Consider the following 21,148-nt stretch of genomic DNA (forward strand, 5'->3'; position numbering starts at 1 on the left):
AGCACAAACAGTGTGATTCTTTATAAATCATAAGATTGCACAGTTATTTGAGTTGGTTCATTGAGCCTCTATATTTATTTAGAGATTTTTCTTTAACTCGGGCTGCGTATAAACAATGGCCTCATAGCTACTTAAACATTTCACACACAGTGCTGGGCATGGGGGTGCACAACTGTAATCCCAGCACTTTGGGAAGCTGAGGCAGGTGGATCACTTGAGATCAGGAGTTTGAGACCAGCCTCGCCAACATGGTGATACACTGTCTCTACAAAAAAATACAAAAATTAGCCGGGCTTGGTGGTGCGTGCCTGTAGTCCCAGCTACTGGGGAGGCTGAAATAGGAGGATCACTTGAGCCAAGGATGTCGAGGCTGCAGTGAGCCACGATCGCCCCACTGCACTCCGACCTAAGGGATAGAGCGAGACCCTGTCTCAAAAAAAAAAAAAATTAAATTAAAAAATAAAAATAAAACATTTAACACGAAATCACATAGGCATATGAGGAATGCGTTAAGTGCTCCTGGATATTCAAAGAAGTTAGATTTTGTCTGAAAACTTCTGTATTCATTCCTTTAACTGGATAATAAAATCTGTACCTCCACTGCTTCCACATAAACATAGATTCTGAACTTTTAAGTAGGCACCGATTGATTGATTGATGCATTTTTACTCTTGCCCTTAGCTGTCATCCGTCTCTTTTTGTAGTACACACACATACACACATACATTTTTGTTTATGTATGTGTGTAAGTAAAGGATGTCCATCTGACCTCTCATCTTTTACTCAATTATTCAGACCTTCTACATACTGTTTTTTGCAATTTCAGGTGTGTTATGTATACACATTTTAAATATGTAATTTTCCCATCTAGGATAGTGAATATTACAATTCCCTAAGATGGATTCTTGAAAATGACCCAACAGAATTGGACCTCAGGTTTATCATAGATGAAGAACTTTTTGGACAGGTTTGTGAATTCTGATCAGTTAAAATGGCACATAAATTGTGAAACAAATGTTTAGATGTTAATACGTACACTTAATACATTCCTAGGCTCTGTTTTTACATTTATTTTCCAGTAACAAAAGCTGTCTCTGAGCAAGAATTTTGTACTTTCTTTAACATTTGACTTGTTCCATATTTATTTTAGTAAAACTAGTATTTTAAGTTTTCTTAGCTTTTAACTTTTGACTGGACTTAATTTAAAACACCAAGTTTCTCTTATAACTACAATATGTATACTTCTTAAATTTTTCTCACTAAAATAACATATCAAGTTATTGTGTTTAATTTTAGACACACCAACATGAGCTGAAAAATGGTGGATCAGAAATAGTTGTCACCAATAAGAACAAAAAGGAATATATTTAGTAAGTATTTTATTAATAAGTATTTTATTGGATATAATTTTGTACTTTATTCCAAAAAGACTCTTCTTACCATCTTTCTCTGTCCCCTTGGCCAGAATCTCAGTGTTCTTTTTCTTTGTCACAATGCAGTAGCAAGCACTCATATTCAGCTTTTACCTTGGGCTCAGCTAGCCTTTAGTTTTTGTTTCTAACTGGAATAATTGTGCCTCAGAATTTTGTTTTGGTTCACGTGAAAATGAAATGTTGTTTCTTTTTAGTCTTGTAATACAATGGCGATTTGTAAACCGAATCCAGAAGCAAATGGCTGCTTTTAAAGAGGTATTCATTTTCTTGTATTTGCTCTTCCATACTGTCACAGTATAACCTATCAGTTTCAAATATTAGGCCTCATCACATCTGAGAAAAATAAGTATATGGCTTGTTTTGTGAAATCATTCTAAATTATATTTTTATATTAACTAAATATTCCATTCAGTCATTCAACAAGTCTAGACAATAAACATGGACAGGTCCCCTTTCCCCCAAGCCTTTTCCCTATTCCATTCTCTTCACCTTAGGACAGCAAAAGAACAAGAGTGCTTTAGGGATAGTATAACATATTGTTTGTTTTTCTAAATAGGATCACCTTATATGTTTTGTTTTGTGACTTTCTTCTTTTTTTTTTGAGTGTGTCACTCTGTCGCCCAGGCTGGAATGCAGTGGCATGATCTTGGCTCACTGCAACCCGCACCTCCCGGGTTCAAGCAATTCTTCTGCCTCAGCCTCCCAAGTAGCTGGGATTACAGGTGCCTGCCACCATGCCTGGCTAATTTTTGTATTTTTAGTAGAGACAGGGTTTCACCATGTTGGTCAGGCTGGTCTCAAACTCAAACTCCTGACCTCAAGTGATCCATCCACCTTGGCCTCCCAAAGTGCTGGGGTTACAGGTGTGAGCCACTGTGCTCGGCCTACTTTCTTCTTTTGTCAGATATTTATTGGGGATATTTACATGTGAAGACATATAGCTGCCTTTCTTTGTCGCTATATTTTATTCAGAATATAAATTTAAAAGTTACTTAAACTTTTCCAATTGGTAGACAGATCGTCAGAGCACTCATTTCTTAAGCTAACTTACAATCTTCTGTTAAATATGTATCTGGCTGGGTGTGGTGGCTCACGCCTATAATCCCAACACTTGAGGAGGCTGAGGCGGGAGGATTGCTTGAGCCCAGGAGTTTGAGACCAGTGTGGACAGCATAGGGAGACCTTATCTCTATAAAAAATTAAAAATTTGGGCACAGTGGCTCACGCCTGTGATCCCAGCAGTTTGGGAGTCCGAGGTGGGCAGATTGCCTGAGGTCAGGAGTTTGAGACTAGTCTGGCTAATGTGAAACCCTGTCTCTACTAAAAATACAAAAAAATTAGCCAGACGTGGTGGTGTGCACCTGCAGTCCCAGCTACTCGGGAGGCTGAGGCAGGGGAATTGCTTGAACCTGAGAGGCAGAGGTTGCAGTGAGCTGAGATCGCACCACTGCACTCCATCCTGGGCAACAGAGCAAGACTCCGTCTCAAAAAAAAAAAAATTAGCCTGGTGTCATGGCATGTGCATATGGTCACAGCTACTTGGGAGGCCGAGGCTGGAGGATCACTTGAGTCTGGGAAGTTGAGGCTACAGTGAGCTATGAGCTATGATGGCACTACTGCACTCCAGTCTGGGCTACAGAGTGAAACCTTGTCTCTAAAATGTGTGTGTGTGTGTCACATACTTTCTCATAAATTCACTATTGAGTACTATGTGTATGGTGCTGTACCAGGCCAAAAGACATAGGTCCTGTTATTAAGGGATGTATGATGTAAAGAGTGAAATGAACAGAGGCAAGCATAAAGTGCTAGGTGAGCACAGAAGAGAAGTACAAGCCAGGGAGGGGCAAAGGAAGGGACAAAGAAGGACTAGAGGGATTGGCCAACCATGCAGAAGAGGGAAATGCAGTTCTCAGCAGCAGGAGCAGCATATGTGAAGTCTGGCAATAAGGCAGGCTGTACCCACAGGCAGTTGAGTATGCTGGGTGAGAGAACGCAAGAGGGAAACAGTCAGCCTGCGGAGCTAACAGACCAGCTTATCCAGGGCCTGTGTGTGAAGTGGTAGAGTTCGGAGTTTTCTCTGAATTTCAATGAGGGAGAAGGAAGGTAGCATTAAAGGCTATTAACCAATAAGACACCAAGATTCAATTTATGTTTTAGATCATTCTGGAAGTGCTATGTAGAGCAAGCTAGAGGAGAGCCAGACTAGCAGCAGAGACTTCCCAGCAGAGTTGGGAAAGTGCTACAGTAATCTTGGTGAGAAATGGTAAGGAATTAAGGGAATGGTGAGGGAGTTGAGATAGGAATGGTAAGGAAGTGAAGATAGTGGTGGTGGTCAGAGCTGCATGTGCATTTGAATGGCATTCAGAAAGGGAGACTTAAAGGATAGAGATGTATGGATTTGGGGATCATCTGCCTAAATGTAGTGAAGCTGTGAACTTGATACGATGGAAAATGTGAAAGGGCTGTGAAAGTGGATGGCCTCACATGTGGAGAGAGACCTGGGAACACCAGCATCTTAACTGTTGTTTTGAATGGATTGTTTATGAATGGACAGTTTAGGGCATGGGGAAAAAAAAAACAAAAAAACAGACTGCAAAGGAAATAAGGAAATATATATATATATATATATATATATATATTTTTTTTTTTTTTTTTTTTTTTTTTTTGAGACGGAGTCTCATTCTATCGCCCAGGCTGGAGTGCAGTGGCGCGATCTCGGCTCACTGCAGGCTCCGCCTCCCGGGTTTACACCATTCTCCTGCCTCAGCCTCCCGAGTAGCTGGGACTACAGGCACCCGCCACTGCGCCTGGCTAATTTTTTGTATTTTTAGTAGAGACGGGGTTTCACGTGATAGCCAGGATGGTCTCGATCTCCTGACCTTGTGATCTGCCCATCTCATCCTCCCAAAGTGCTGGGATTACAGGCGTGAGCCACCGCGCCTGGCCGGAAATAAGGAAATTAACAGAGGCAGACAGAAAGGTATCAAGAGTAGAAGAGTTTCAATAGCAAAGGTGGTTTTAATCATATACTGCAAAGAAGTCAAATATGATAAGGAATTAAATGTGTTTATTAGATATAGCTGCAAAGCCATCTTTGACTTTTTCCAGAACAATTTCAAGGAAGCTGTAGTGTAGAAGTCCGATTGCAGTGGGTTGAGGGTTAGATGGGAGGTGAGTGAATGGATTTGGTAAGTGCATAACACTGTCAAGAACTTGGCTGTGAAGGGAAGAAGAGTCATTAGTTTTGTTTGTTTGTTTGTTTGTTTTGCTTTGTTTTAAAGGTAGATATGGGTTGAGCAAATTTAAATGCATACTGAGTGAGCCAGTAAAGAGAAAGATATCTAGTGAGATGACCTTTCTGAGGAACAGGTGAAGCACAGGTGCAGGCCTAGCCTGAAAGAAAAGGCAGCACCTCTGTCTTCCACTGCGGTGGGAAGGAGGCCATGATGGGTGTTGGTGATGGTTGGGACGCAGGGATGCAGAAGCTTGAGGGAGTTCCATCGTGCTTAATTGCCTCTTTTCCCTCAAATAGAACTTACACTTACCTACTGTAAAGAAGGGGTGATGTGGAGGCTTGAGAAGGATGGGAAATTTGTTTTTTGTTGTTGTTCTTGTTGTTTTGAGACAGGATCTCACTTTGTTGCCGAGGCTGGAATACCTCAGCCTCCCCAGTAGCTGGGACCACAGGTTCACACCACCATGCCTGGCTAATTTTTGTATTTTTTTGTAAAGACGGTGTTTCACCATGTTTCCCAGGCTAGTCTCAAATTCCTTGGCTGAAGCAGTCCGCCCACCCGGCCTCCCAAAGTGCTGGGATTACAGGCATGAGCCACCCGTCTGGCCACAGGAAGTTTTAAAAATAGCCACTTTGAGGAATAAATGAGAGAGAACAGACTGTGCACGTGTACATTTTCTGGCCACTATTGAGATCTCAGTGAAGAGCCCATGATTGTGTAGTGGTAGAAACTTGTGTGGATGTGGGATTCCTCCAGTAGCATCCAGAAGCTGAGGCACAGGAAAGGCCATTGGCCCTGCCCATCAAGTTTTTAAATACATCTTTTTTCTAGGGATTCTTTGAACTAATACCACAGGACCTCATCAAAATTTTTGATGAAAATGAACTAGAGGTAAGACATAACATTTTATGTTGAAACAGAAATTTTGAACCCATTATTTTCCTTGTTTATAATTTGACATTTCTTATGTAGCTTCTTATGTGTGGACTGGGAGATGTTGATGTGAATGACTGGAGGGAACATACAAAGTATAAGAATGGCTACAGTGCAAATCATCAGGTTATACAGTGGTTTTGGAAGGTAATTTGAAACTTTTATTTTCGTAAATTACTTTTTGATAGATCAAATCATATTTAAGTCAACTCTTGATTAACTATACTGGTGGATTACACTTAACTGATACAGAAAAATATACAGACCAGCAAAAATTATCTTTGGTTTTGTACTGTATACATGCACCTTCTGGGTCTGTAACTATTACTAGGTAAGTAAAATGTTCAGAAGGTAGTAGGTGGAATGACAGGCTGAGACAGGCACTTAGTTTTCTACTAAAGTAGGGACTGAAAGAACTTGTAATAACCTGCAGGGTATTCCTAGGGCCTCCTGGATGGCTCTTTTAAAATTTCTCATAGAGAAATAGGTATGCCATTCAATAATATTAATATAATGTATTTTTTGAGATGGAGTCTCCCTCTGTCTCCCAGGCTGGAGTGCGATGGTGCAATCTCGGCTCACTGCCACCTCCAACTCCCATGTTCAAGCAATTCTCTTGCCTCAGCTTCCCGAGTAGCTGGGATTACAAGTATGCACCACCATGCCTGGTTATTCTTTATTTTTAGTAGAGACGGGGTTTCACCTTGTTGGCCAGGCTGGTCTCAAACTCCTGACCTCAAGTGATCCACCCACCTCAGCCTCCCAAAGTGCTGGGGATTATAGGCATGAGCCACTGCACCCAGCATATAATTTTTAAAAGTCATGAATCACATCTCAACAGAAATCTTGTTACTTCACTAGGTTATAATCCCATTCTAAAAAGTTGCCATGTAGCCTTAGAAATAGAGTTTTCAAGAACTTTATAAACCACCTATAAACAAAAATTTAACTAAAAGAAACATCCACATCTAGTAAGGGATTATTAATATTCTAACTAAATTCTGATAGTTTATGTTTCAGGATAATTTGTTTACCTTTTTCTCAGTGCTATTCCCTAAATGATGTTTTTATCTTATTCAGGCTGTTTTAATGATGGATTCAGAAAAAAGAATAAGATTACTTCAGTTTGTCACTGGCACATCTCGGGTGCCTATGAATGGATTTGCTGAACTATATGGTAAGGATTTTCCATAGATCATTAAAAAAATGGAATAATGCCTATTGTCTTTTTCATGGCTGATGAATCCTCAAGCTTCCATCATTTACTAATACTTAGCTTAATTTTAAAAAGAATTAAGATTTTGAAAGTGATACCATTAGGAACACTGGAGTAGGCTAAAATGTATTTACACCTTCTAATCAGATAATAAAGGGGAAAACTGGAAACATCAAATGACTTGAGTCACTTTCCGTTCTTTAACTTCAAATTCTATGCCAAGTATGCATCAGTTACAGAAAAAGCACTACCTTGGCCGGGAGGGGTGGCTCACACCTGTAATCCTAGCACTTCGGGAGGCCGAGGCAGGCAGATCACTTGAGGTCAGGAGTTCAAGACGAGCCTAGCCAACACAGTGAAACCCTGTCTCTACCCAAAAATACAAATATTAGCTGGGCTTGGTGGTGCACACCTGTAGTCCCAGCTACTTAGGAGGCTGAGGCAGGAGAATTGCTTGAGCCCAGGAGGCGGAGGTTGCAGTGAGCTGAGATCGCACCACTGTAGTTCAGCCTGGTCGACAGACTGAGACCCTGTCTCAAAAAAAAGAAAAAGCATTACTTCTAATGTGATAGTTCAGGATAGCATTTGAAGTTTCACAGAATGTTACTAACTGTATTTTTTAAAAAATAAAAACAAAGAGTCATGGTTGAATACCTTTGGGGAAATGCTGGACTAAACAAAGTTAAATGGATTTCTTCATGACTTTTGTAGAACCTTTACTGTTAGAAGAAAACAAAAGCATTGTTTCCCAAACTTACTTGATCATGAAATCTTTTTTTTTTTTTCCTTTCAAGATAGGGGTGGAGAATCTCATTAGGCTACTATTTTTCATTTCTTGGGGGAGGCAGCAGGACTGGGAAGAAGACTGCACATATCTCTTGATTTTCAGAATAGTTAATGCAGTTTTAGGTAAAGTAAGATTCTATGTATTCTATCAAATTATTTTCCAGTTGATGTGTAAAACTGGAAGTGTGGGCCGGGCGCGGTGGCTCACGCTTGTAATCCCAGCACTTTGGGAGGCCGAGGCGGGCGGATCACGAGGTCAGGAGATCGAGACCACGGTGAAACCCCGTCTCTACTAAAAATACAAAAAATTAGCCGGGCGTGGTGGCGGGCGCCTGTAGTCCCAGCTACTCGGAGAGGCTGAGGCAGGAGAATGGCATGAACCCGGGAGGCAGAGTTTGCAGTGAGCCGAGATTGTGCCACTGCACTCCAGCCTGGGTGACAGAGCAAGACTCCGTCTCAAAAAAAAAAAAAAAAAAAAAAACTGGAAGTGTGTTTTGCTTAAAAGTGCCATTTCTGATGTAGATTACAGCAACTTTTCTCATATTGATTCATATTCTGTCTATTGGAATGATATTTACTTGCTTTTAAGGAAACCAAGAATCCAAGAATAAATCTTTTAGAAAGGATGTACCTAAAGTGGGAGGCCTACTCAGAACAATGAGTAAGATTAGGATTGTCTTGGGGACTAGAAGTCGGGACTGCTGCCTAAGAAATTGCTAAGCTGAATTTTTTGTGCAAACAGAAGCTGACCATCTGATGGGATAGCTAAACGCTTTCTTCTCCATGGCAAATCTGGTCAGCTTGCCAAGCCTCATTAATGTGTGTTTGCAGAACCGATCAAGCAGCTGCTACTTCTCTACCTAGAGTAATCACTCAAAGTGATTAGCTTTGCCAGTAACCAGTTCAGTCATTCTTTGCCTAATTGGACTTCATAGCCTCTTTCTTTTTCATGGTTTCACCTGACTCCCCTTCCTCCATCTTCTCTACCTTAACAAGTTAGTAGCGAAAAATGAAGGCAGGGCAAACAAATGCCCCTTTCCATCTCTGGCCTCTCTTCTCTCTTCTATGTAACCCAGCCCTATAGCCATCCACGGATTTCATGCACTGTTTGAAATTTGGGGCAAATATCCCACACATAGAGCCAGAGTTGTTTGTGTTAGAATACAAAGTCAAATTCTTAGAATATAAAGTCAAATTCTTACGTATTTATAGGAAGAAGTTATTTCAAAATGTTAAAATTACAGTATTAGATAGCCAATAAAAAGTATGTTAAGTCGGCTGGGTGGGGTAGCTCACGCCTGTAATCTCAACACTTTGGGAGGCTGAGGCAGGCAGATCACCTGAGGTCAGGGGTTCGAGACCAGCCTGGCCAACATGGTGAAACCCCGTGTCTACTAAAAATACAAAAATTAGCTGGGTGTGGTGGCACACTCCTGGAATCTCAGCTTCTTGGGAGGCTGAGGCATGAGAATCATTTGAATCCAGGAGGCAGAGGTTGCACTGAGCCGAGATCATGCCATTGTACTTCAGCCTGGGTGACAGAGTGAATGGCTTGTGGCCAGGAGTTCAAGACCAGCCTGGGCAACATAGTGAGACCCCCATCTCTACGAAATGAATTTTTTTTAAAGTTAGCCAGGCGTGGTGGTGCACACCTGTAGCCCTGGCTGCTCAGGAGGCTAAAGCAAGAGGATCACTTGAGCCCAGGAGCTTGAGGCTACAGTGAGCTTGAATCATACCACTGCACTCCAGTCTGGGTGACAGAGGGATACTCCATCTCTAAAATATAAATAAATAAATAAATAAATAAATAAATAAATAAATAAATAAACAAACCAGATTAGTTCCCTGTGTGTGTGTAGGTTCTACACTAGAAAAAGTGTTGATATGCCTGGAGATCCCTGTAGAGAGTAAATGAAACCAAATAAATTCTTCCTTGTAGGTTCAAACGGACCACAGTCATTTACAGTTGAACAGTGGGGTACTCCTGAAAAGCTGCCAAGAGCTCATACCTGGTAAGCAGTTGTTTGGACCTCGATAGAACAAAGCCTCAGAGATTGAGGTTCCTCTGACTGTTAGCCTAGCTACAGCAGGGCTAGTCTCCTCTGTGTTATGTCGGTGGCAGGTATGGATTATGGGTAAGGAGGAGTTGGTGACACCCAACGAACAGGTGTTTTGTTACCAAGTCTGCCCAGGCTTGAAGTCCAGGTAGCTGAAGATCAGAGAGACCCATCTAAACTGAGTGATGAGTGATGGGCTGTCCCAAGACGGGCTAGAACATTCCATTTTGGAGGTTGAAGTGGCAGAGAACTCAGACATTTGGAAGATGTGGTGGGGGCAGCACTCCACAAGGAGTTGTGCAGAGTATCCATGCCCAGAACCCAGTCCTACGTCTTACTTCTACCCCTGGTGAAAAGACGTATTTTGGTGCTGTTGGAACACACTCATCATGAATAGCAGCATTGCCCTGTTTGCTCTGATGGTACTTGCTTTGTCAATGTCCTTCATAACCAGTTCCTCTCTGTTCTTTCAGTTTTAATCGCCTGGACTTGCCACCTTATGAATCATTTGAAGAATTATGGGATAAACTTCAGATGGCAATTGAAAACACTCAGGGCTTTGATGGAGTTGATTAGATTACAAATAACAATCTATAGTGTTTTTACTGCCATAGTTTTATAACCAAAATCTTGACTTAAAATTTTCCAGGGAACTACTAAAACGTGGCCACTGATTCTTCCCAGATCTTGAAGAAAATCATATAAAAAGCATTTGAAGAAATAGTATGACAGCTTATTTTCAATCACTTTTAAATAATGCATTGCATTTACCAGTTGTTTCATTCTGTCTTTAGAGTTAGGTGCCTGGCCACACCTGGCTTTAGAGTTCACACAATAGGATATAAGTCTGGTATGACTTAAATAGTGAATTTTGTCCTTAACATTTACCTCTTGTATAGGATATCTGCCAGGCAGTTTTTTCTTAAACTACTGAGATGATAACTGTGAAATATTTGTGATAAGTGTCATGTGTGAAAAGTTTGATGCATTTTGAGATGGAAAACTGAAATTTGGAAAAAGAAATATTTTACTATTTAGTAAACTACAATATATTTAGTGCTACTTGCAGCTATTTATTATTTTGTAGACCTGCCTTACGCACCTTACTGCCTAGATTTTTGGAAAAAAACTTGGGAAAGTGTGTTACCTATATTTCTAGCCAACTAACAGAAAAACTGTTTACTTCTTCACTTTTGAAGTATTTGGCTTTTGTTAATATGCAGTTTTTACTAAACAGTTCATAAGACATGTGAAGCAAATTCATATTTGCAATGGGTAAAAAGTATTAAAGCCTTTCTCTTGCCGGCATATCCTATTGACCATTGGTATACTCATCACTTTTTCATATTTTAGTGTAGTTAGAAGAATTCCTTCTTCAAACATTAAAGATCCACAAAGCAGTATTTCTAAATATGCCTTGAAGAACTAAATGAAGTGTATAGCACTTGCCTTTACTAGACATTCTTTACACTTGTACAATTATGTAGTAAATATATGTTTACAGGGTTTATCATGTTTACAGATTAAGCTAATTTCTGTAGTCGCATTTTTATATTTTAGTATCACGCTAGTAAAAAAAACCAAATGATTTGTTTAAAATAACCAAAGAGTTGTTATAATGCATAATTTGTATTAAATTTATTACTATTTCTTATGCCTTTTAAAATACTGTTTACTATGAAGACAATGTTTTTAATTACAAATCCAGAACTCTGTAGGCAAAATGCTACAGTTCAAATCTTCCTTTAACCAAACTGAAGTACATAAAGACCATGTACATGTATCCATCAAACGTTTATTGAATGCTGCGTGCCTAGAGCTATGCTATGCTCTGGGGTAAGAGTTGTCAGCTTCAGAGAAGCTGAGTCCTGATCCTCAAGGAACTTGCAAATGCGTCGATGAATTTGTAAAACAATCCAAAGTAGGGGTAAGCAGAATAAGGCAAAAGGGAAAGTGTTCTAGGTTCCAGCACACCTGCAAAGATAAAGTGTGCCAAGACTGTATTTATATTTCATACTTAAATTGTTTCATCCTTATATTGGAATGATTATATAGAAAATGCTCTTAAAAAGATTAAACCTATTTCTCAGTATGGTATCTTGGTGATTTAGGAATAATTGTAAATATATGTTATGAATCTTCTTAAATATATATATATATATATATATATACACACACCCTGTGAGAACTGTAAAAAGTACCTCTGGTTCTTGGTTTAAGTTTGTTGGGGTATAACATGATTAGTACTCATTAGCACCTGATAGAAATCTGAAATGTGACAGTAGCAAAACCACTTTCCACTTTCCAAACACCACATCATCAGCATGGTTTAGGGGAAGCAATTCACAGATTAATGTACCCTGTGTTTTGTCTTCACCATTGTCAACCAGCAGTCAAGGATGAGCACCAGGTATAGTCCTGGTTTGATCTCTCACCAGCCATGTGAACTGAAGCAGCTTACTTAACCTCTCTGGATTCATATTTCTTCATCTGTCAAATGAGAATAATCATGCCCACCCGCATTGTCATGCCAGATTGTCAGAAGTTCCAGACAGATAAGAAAGCAAAAAGTACTTTGTAAAGTGTTATACAATCAGAAGGTGCTTTGTGCTGACCGTCAGATTGTGTCAAGTCAGGTGTGCAAATTGACCACACTCCCAAAGAATCATTTAAAAGTAAAGTGACTTCTAAGACAAGGAAGTAGGAACATATCTGATATTAAATACATAAATAATATAGATACACATGTGTATATCTGTATATGGATCTTACCATCATAATTCATTTTCTTCATATCAGCAAAGTAATAGTAATGTGGGCCAATGCATTTTGGAAATGTCCTCATTATGTAGAATGGAATGTGAAAATCGTTTTTGTTAAAACAGGATTTTGCCACAATTACTTAAATACTATGTTTGTGAACTATCTAAGCATGAGCAAATACAAAGCTTTCTTTTTATCTGGCTGATACTCATTTGGATGATTCTGTGACTCATAGAACATGGTGTTAAATGAGACCAGACTCACTGCCACCAGTCCCCAGCTGCAGACCTTCATCCCCTTCATCTCCCACTAGGGGCTCATGGTCCGGAAAGAATGTGTATCAAGCAACACAGCCCCTTATCCCAGACAGAAAAGTGTCTCAAATGCATTCTACTGCAGGACAGTCAGTAGGATCATTTTCATAAAGCAAGGACATCATGTGTTTCTAGAAATTATAAGCATATAACTTTAGCCTACAATCTCTTATTAAAAAATTTTAACAAAATTGTATTACAAATGCATTTCATCAGAACTCAAATTTAAATGGTGTTTGTTTTGGGTTTTTATTTATAATGCTGAAGTTATTCCAATAAGTATCAAGTTAAACACAATTCATTTTTATTATAAACTATTTGACTTTTTAAAATCTTCTGATACAGTAAATATATATATCAAGATTGATGTATCAAAATTTATTGCACACTTTAAAGTGTAAAATCATTTTTTAAAATCTTGAATCCACAAATAAAGTTCTGTTCTGATTTTAAAAAAAAAAAAAAACTGTGGTTCATTATGAAATAGGAGTGTTTCCAAGTCAGTATGCTGGGTGATGTCTTCTGGTCTAGTTCCTTACAGCAAAACGTTAAATTCTCAATGCAACCCTAAACTTACTACCTGATGAACTAACATGATTATAAACTCTCAACCACAGATAATCATTTCCACTTTACAAAAAGGTTGTATTGCATAAGTCTGGTTGTTAGTGAAATAGCCAGAAGATAAAAATAATAGCTAAAAATGGACTGGATTTCAGGCACCTTGCTGCTCATCAAAGAAGCCAGTCTTGTAGCCAACCACTATTTATAACATCATTTCTATGAGAAAAAGAGTTCGGAGTGTTAATTCAGAACAAAGTGTCTTTTCCTCCTTCCTCTCAGGCATGAGAATTAGTTTCCCAGTTAGAAGGGAATCCACTCCCACCCACTCAAGCCAGCCTGGGAAGGTGCTGTTCCAGCCTCCTGTTTCTGCCACAATCCAGACCATAGCTTTTAATTTTGGGGGCCTAGGCCATGGCCCTCTGCTTCCACCTTTCCTGTTCTAGCCAGCTTGGGCAGCAGCCAACCCACACCATGCCCCACCTGTACAAGAAGTCCTTGCTTTGCTGTCCATCACGGCAGACATTTATTTTATAAATGATATTAAACTAAGGTATTAGAATGTCAGGACCTCACTATGAAGAAAGAAACTTAGTAGATTTTTGTGTATTTTCCTTGAAAGTTAAGGCCTATCACTACACTAGCCTCCTGTTTGTTCCACTCGTCTGTTCCACTGCAATGCGTCCTATGCAGTCCCTCCATCACAACCAGTGTTTCCTTTTTAGCACAGATTTGATCAGGTTACTGCACCGCCAAAAAACCTGAGAGCTCCCCAGAGCCAAAAGCATGAAGCACAAACCCGTTAGCATGGAGGTTCGCATGGAATGCAGTCCATCCTCAGCCTAAGGTCTCAATTCCACCTTCCATCATACCTCACTCAGGCGCCCTTGGTTCCCCTCCAAATCAGAGTCCTTCCAGCCCCTCATCACTGCAGACTCCGGTGCCGTCTGAATGCTTTCGCTTCTCATGTCTACTTGATAAGTCACTCCACTTTCTGGACACGGTGGAACGGTGCTGTGGTCTCAGCAGTTGGTATATACTAGTGCGGATGAGACTGCATTACAATTCTTTGTTTATATAATTCTGTCCTACAAACTTCTGGGCAGTTTGAGGACAAAGACAATTATGTATCCATCTTTTTCATATGTTCATTTCCCATGCAAATATTTGATGAATTTGAGCTTAAAAATACCATTTGTGTATAGAATCCATTTAGGAGCACGTATGGTGTGCCTGGAACTGCAATAATGTGCAGGAGCTCTGTATTCAGGTGGACATTGGGGACTACGTAAATATTCAAGCAGAGAGGGAGCTTGATTGAGATCCTGCTGAGTGCTGGATTCTGCAGTAAACACTTTATGTGGATCTCATTTAATCTTCATAAAAACTCAGTGAGACAGGTTTTATAGGCTCAAGGACAAGTAATACACCTAAGGCCACACAGCTTGTAAACTCAGTGGATTTATGAACCACAACAAAGAAAAGCTATGGAATCCAACAAATTACCAAGATGTATCCGTTTTCTTGGGCTGCAAAACAAATTGCCATAAACTTAGCAGCTAAAAACAATACCCATTTATTATCTCAGAGTTCTGTAGGTCACAAGTGCACATGGTCTTAGCTTAGGGTTCTCTGCTCAGGGTCTCACAAAGCCAAAATTATGGTGTCTGGACTCTTGCCTGCATCCAAGATCTTTCTGATTATTGGCAGAATCCAGTTCCTAGTAGCTTCAGGTCTGAAGTCCTTGTTTTCTTGCTGGATGGCAGCTGGGGGGCACTCTTAACTTTCGGACGTCACCCACATTCCTCATGGATTGGCCCTCTCTCCCTCTTCAAGCCAACAATGCCTCTCATGCTTCTAATCTCTGATTCCCCATTCGGCTGCCCTCTTCTGCCACCAGACGGAGAAAGTTCTCTGCATTTCAAGATTAATTTGAATAGATCAGGCCCACCTGAATAGTCTTCCTTTTTGGAAATTGTACGGGCCAGGTGCAGTGGCTCACGCCTGTAATCCCAACACTTTCCGAGGCCGAGGCAGGTGGATCACCTGAGGTCAGGAGTTTGAGACCAGTCTGACCAACATGGTGAAATCCTGTCTCTACTAAAAATACAAAAATTAGCCGGGCATGGTGGCGCATGCCTGTAATCCCAGCTACTTGGGAGGCTGAGGCAGGAGAATCACTTGAACCTGGGAGGCAGAAGTTGTAGTGAGCCAAGATCATGCCATTGCACTCCAGCCTGGGTGACCAGAGCGAAACTCCAACTCAAAAAAAAAAAAAAAAAAACCAAAAACAAACAAAAAAAAACACAAAAAAACCATCTCAAAAAAAAAAAAAAAGAAAATTGTACCATAGGCAGAACACAGTCATGGGACCAAGATCTTATCATGTTCATTAAACAGCATAGATTAGGAGGATGAGATATTTCCTAGATCATTACTAGAAAATCCTGCCTTCCACAGAAGGTAAAGGCTAAGGCTAGAAAAGTTAAGGATTATGGAGATTCGCCTTGAAAAACACATATATATCTAATTTTATAATGTGCAGTTCATTTTTCCACTCTTTGTCAATGAAAGGCCAGCTAAATAAACTAATGCCAACAACAGCCAGTAAGATGCCACTTCAGCAGCTGTAAATTCACAAGTCACTACTCTCAGATGAGCCATCAATTCGTATTTTTTCCCAATACCAGAAGGTTGCATTGGCCTGAAATTATATTCAACTCATCCTTACAATCTTGCTTCTTATATAAAGAGAAATGAAAAGCCATAATTGCGCCTTTTATTGGAAAGGTTGTCTTTCCATTGAAATCATGGTCAAGATGATAAGGTGGGTCCAAATCAGACTAGAGCCATGAAGGGAAGAAAGCAGTTCACAGCCCAGAGCTGCTGAACATTCTCTGCAGATGTGTTTAGACCTGCTTTAAATCTCTGGAGAGATGTGCAAGGGAGGGCCTCCAAACACCCAAGTAAATGAAAGTTCCTGTGCAATCACATGACCCTGGAACAAAGTTTTTTCTCCTGGTGAAATTAACCAAAGATTAAAGCCATAACCATAGGCTCATGAGTTATACTCTATTCATTACTTAGGTCCTGACTTAAGTTCTCTTCTGAAGAATAATCAATTATTATAAAGGCAAACATCATGCCTTCTTAAAAGTTGTTTTTCTGTAACAAGAATATTTTATAAATGAGAAATTCAAGTGTATTTTCTCAAACTAATAGGAGGTAATGAGCACAGTGAACTAAGATAATCTCAGTTCAAACAAACAGGATTGTCACTGATGCTGGACTTGAAAACACTATGCAGATTAATGACTTTGTTAATACCCAGTCACTGGGCATAAGTCCAAGTGTAGCATAAATATTCTTCCAGACTTGATGACAGTGAAATATCCTATGTTTAGCCCTCTGAAGGGATAACCAAGTTCTCAGTGATTGATGGACGGCAGCCAAATAGGTTCGCTTTTTTAGTATTGCTGTTTGTTGGAATGGGGTCGTGCTTGTGAAGAGATGGTGATGGTGTGTGGTTTTATAAGGAATTCTGCCATGTTTTATCCCTGTCTGCCCCTTCAAAAGAAGTGTGCGAAGAGAAAAAAGAAAGCTGTATTAACTCAGCCACTACTAGGACTCTGGAATATCTGTGGTTCCCCCAGGGGCTCAATATATATACTTGCCCTATCTCCATCTGGGGACATTGTGAAATGGAATTTGGGATTTATTGTCAAGACCTCTAATTACTAATATAGGCATTGACAAGGTAGGGGAAGGGAGTTACACACAGCACATACTGCAAGCCTTTGGAAGGTATATTAAGACACAGTTGAGCTACAATATCTTAGGACTAGTCCAGCACTATTTAATAGTCATATAAAGCAAGCGACGTTTGTAGTTTTAAATTTTCTAGTAGCCATGTTTTAAAATATAAAAAGAAAACTAATTGTAATAATCTATTTTATTTAACTCAGTATATCCAAAACATCATTTCAGGCCAGGCACAGTGGCTCACGCCTGTAATGCGAACACTTTGGGAGGCTGAGGCGGGTTGATCACCTGAGGTCAGGAGTTCAAGACCAGCCTGGCCAAATGATGAAATCCCATCTCTACTAAAAATACAAAAAATTAGCCAACCGTGGTGGCAGGCACCTGTAATCACAGCTACTCAGGAGGCTGAGGCAGGAGAATCACTTGAACCCAGGAGGCTGAGGTTGCAGTGAGCCGAGATTGCCCCATTGCATTCCAGCCTGGGCAACAAGAGCAAAACTCCGTCTAAAAAAAAAAATCATTTCAACATGTGATTAACATAAAATTATTAATGAGATATTTTCCATTTTTGGTACTAAGTCTTTGAAACCCAGTATGTACCTTATGCTTACAGCACATCTTAATTCAGACTGGCCACAATTCAAATAGCCACATGTGGCTGGTGCTGCCATACTGGACAGTGCTGGAATCCATGGGCCTAAAGACAAACTTCCACACAACATAAAGGAATTGAGAGGCAGCTACAAGTGGCTCACCTAGCGATGTTGCTAAATTATTTTGCTTCCTCCAGGGAACCCCAGAGACTAGGAAGAAGTTCTTCCAGGAAAGCCAAATGTTGAAATTCAAACAACATTCTAATCTAGATAGTCACATTTTGAAATTGAAAATTTACACTTAGAAATTATTTCATCCATTGTGGAAGACAGTGTGGTGATTCCTCAGAGACCTGGAAGCAGAAATACTATTTGACCCAGCAATCCCATTATTGGATATATACCAAAAGGAATATAAATCATTCTGTTATAAAGATACATTCCAGCATATGTTCATTGCAGCACTATTCACAATAACAAAGACATGGAATCAACCCAAATGCCCATCAGTGATAGACTGGATAAGGAAAATGTGGTATGTAGTATACACCATGAAATACTATGCAGCCATAAAAAGGAACTAGATCGTGTCCTTTGCAATGGATGGAGCTGGAAGCCATTATCCTCGGCAAACTAATGAGGAACAGAAAACCAAACACCACATGTTCTCACTTATAAGTGGAAGCTAAACGATGAGAACACACGGACACATGGAGGGGAAAACACATATGGGTCCTGTCAGTGGGGGCGGGGGGTAGGGAAAGCATCAAGAACAATTAATGGATGCTGGGCTTAATACCTAGATGATGGGTTGATCTGTGTAACAAACCACCATGGCACACGTTTACCTATGTAACAAACCTGCACTTCCTGCACATGTACCATGGAACTTAAAAGCTGAAGCAAAAAAACAAGAAAATATACAAATAGCCAACAAACATACGAAGCAATGCTCGGACTTATTTTATGTTGAAGACTGGAAGTACTTTTGCATGTCTTCTGTTCTCCAAAAGTTTGTGCAGTACTCTGGCATGTATTTAATTGTTAACTGTTTAAAAAAAATTTATGCCTTCTTTTGAAACCACCTTTTTTTTTTTTTTTTTTGAGATGGAGTCTCACTCTGTCACCCAGGCTGGAGTGCAGTGGCATGATCTTAGCTCACTGCAACCTCTGCCCCACCCCACCAGGTTCAAGCGATTCTCATGTCTCAGCCTCCCGAGTAGCTGGGATTACAGGTGCCCACCACCACACCCGCTAATTTTTGTATTTTTAGTAGAGACAGGGTTTCACCATGTTTGCCAAGCAGGTCTCAAACTCCTGACCTCAAGTTATCCGCCCAACTCAGTCTCCCAAAGTGTTGGGATTAAAGCCATGAGCCACTGCGCCCAGCTGAAACCACCTCATTTAAAGCGTCTGTTTTCTTACAGTTTCTTTCACCTCTTTAAATTTTAAAATCACTTATTCTGTTTTATTTTAAATAGAACATGTACAAATTGTAGAATGTTTAGAAAATACATACGCACCGCCAGATTAAAATGCCTACACCAAAAATAAAAAAATATAATTTACACTCACGAGCTTAAGGATGGTGGTCTGGTTTGAGGAGGAGCTGTGTTTCCACTGTAAGCATGTGACTTTCATGTAGGTTATATGTTTGCTAGGGGTGGCTCGGGTGAGAGGCTTACGCAGATTATATAGAGGTGGGCTAAGCCCCCAAGTCATACCTGAGTGTGCACTGTAGCTCCTATAGAGGCAGGAATTTTGCTGACAGTCGCCCCCCCGGTACTGAGGTGGTCCCTACTGAAGGTCATGGAAGCTGTGGGCAGAAGCAAACATGTGGGAAGAGCTGGGAAGCAGCATCCAGTACGAAGTGCTGGATCTAGCACCTTGAAGGATCATCACCAGAACAGAGGAGGCACATTGGCACCCGGGTGGTTTACCAGAAAGCCTGGTAGCTCCATCCTGTGCTCCTGGGTGGAGCACACCAAGTAGTGTCAGCTACTTGGGAGGCTAAGGTGTGAGGATCTCTTGAGCCCAGAGGTTCGAGGTCAGTCTGGGAAACATAGTGGGACCTTATCTCAAAAATTTAAAAAAGGAAAAAAAAAAAACGGCTAGAAATCACGAGCAGTGTTGAGACAGGACAACTAGGAGGGTAAGGCCACTGCTGAGGAGGTCGCAGGGGGTCACCTGGGAGCCAACCTCTGACACTGAGGGGAAGGCATAGACTGTGGGAGAGGCATCTGTTTGTTTTTTCTGGTGCAAGGAGAATAACAAAATGTGATCAGAAGGGCTAATAGACTGCAGATGGAGCTCAGCCCAGCTGAAGGCTTTGAACTGGAACCAGCCTTCTAATTTTCAGCAGTGCGTGTGGCCCATGAAAAAGAAAGAGTGAAATTAAACAAGGGATCATCAGAGGCCATTATGAGTTACTCTCAATGGGTGAAATAGCAGATTATATTGAGAGAAATAGTAGGGATTTGACAGTGAAAAGAATCTGATCTGTATCCTGTCAACAATAGGGGAACTATTCAAAAGTTACATGCCAAAGGGTGGTGTGATGGGATGTGCACTTTAGAAAGCTCATTCCTTCTCTCCAGGGGCAGTAACACCGGGAGCCGGCATTAGTTTGGCGAGCATTCCAGTGACACGGGAGAGATGGTGGCAGTCTGAAGTCAGCCTGGAGAAGCTGGGATGCAGAGATGTGGGGAGGCTGAACTGCCCTTGTTTTTGGAGAGGGAAGGGCAGGAAGGGCAGACAGGAGTGTAGGCCCACACCTAAGTCTCTAACTGGGCCAGCTGGATGAGAGCTAGTGCCGCCGCTGAAACAGAAACAGATCACGGAGACATCAGAGGGGAGGCTGCCGGCAGGCGGCTGTGGATCTAAAGGTGGGTAGAGATATGGAGGTTATCAGCAAATAATCATTAGCCCGTGAGGAGACCCTGTTACATGTGCAGCACACTAAGAAAGCTGAGTGAATTATCAAACATCACTTCTGATAAGCAAATTCTGATCTATTTTATACTTAATAGAATAAGTGGTGAGTGAGGGAAGACTATAAACAGTGTAATTGGTAGTGTTTTCCTAGCCAAAAGGAGGCTTTTAGGTTTTTCTTTTGTCTCTGTTAGGTATTCCAAGTTCTAGAATTATTGCCAACAGTTTTCTCTTGTGTCCTGTTCCACTCAGGGTGGAATTCCTCCCCCACACCCGCACACGTGTGTGCACAGCCATAACCTGATGGCTGCTGATGACCTGGCTCCCGTTCCCAATCTCCCTGGTGCGAGGCCCAATTTCTCTGCAGTTGCTCTCACCTGAGACCCTGCCTGTGCCTTGCACTGTAAAGTGGTCCTCTTGTTGCTCTTCACTTTGGCATCTAGGTGCTAGAAGGCCAAAGGCTGTAGGAGCTCTGGACCCTGCACCTGTGGATAACGTCACTGCTAGGTAACAGCCCTATGATCTCCATAAAGAAGTTTGCGTGGGTGGGGAGTGGGGAGGCT

The 21,148-nt window shown here is 40.9% G+C and overlaps 1 protein-coding gene across 7 annotated transcripts in view; it reads left to right on the forward strand.

Annotated features, from left to right (window-relative positions):
- NEDD4 (NEDD4 E3 ubiquitin protein ligase) overlaps window positions 1-13,195 on the forward strand; it is a 167,963-nt gene extending 154,768 nt beyond the window's left edge. For all 7 annotated transcript variants that reach the window (XM_055279239.2, XM_063639393.1, XM_055279240.2 and 4 more), the window contains 8 exons: window positions 872-967; window positions 1,297-1,370; window positions 1,628-1,688; window positions 5,501-5,560; window positions 5,642-5,749; window positions 6,683-6,779; window positions 9,544-9,616; window positions 10,135-13,195. In XM_055279239.2, the coding sequence (XP_055135214.2) occupies window positions 872-967; window positions 1,297-1,370; window positions 1,628-1,688; window positions 5,501-5,560; window positions 5,642-5,749; window positions 6,683-6,779; window positions 9,544-9,616; window positions 10,135-10,237 (672 nt within the window). In that variant the 3' untranslated portion in view covers window positions 10,238-13,195. The remainder of the gene's footprint in view (window positions 1-871; window positions 968-1,296; window positions 1,371-1,627; window positions 1,689-5,500; window positions 5,561-5,641; window positions 5,750-6,682; window positions 6,780-9,543; window positions 9,617-10,134) is intronic.
- The last annotated feature ends 7,953 nt before the right edge of the window (window positions 13,196-21,148 follow it).

The sequence above is a fragment of the Symphalangus syndactylus genome, chromosome 5 (genome assembly GCF_028878055.3).
Source record: "Symphalangus syndactylus isolate Jambi chromosome 5, NHGRI_mSymSyn1-v2.1_pri, whole genome shotgun sequence".
In the NCBI taxonomy this organism is placed as follows: domain Eukaryota; kingdom Metazoa; phylum Chordata; class Mammalia; order Primates; family Hylobatidae; genus Symphalangus; species Symphalangus syndactylus.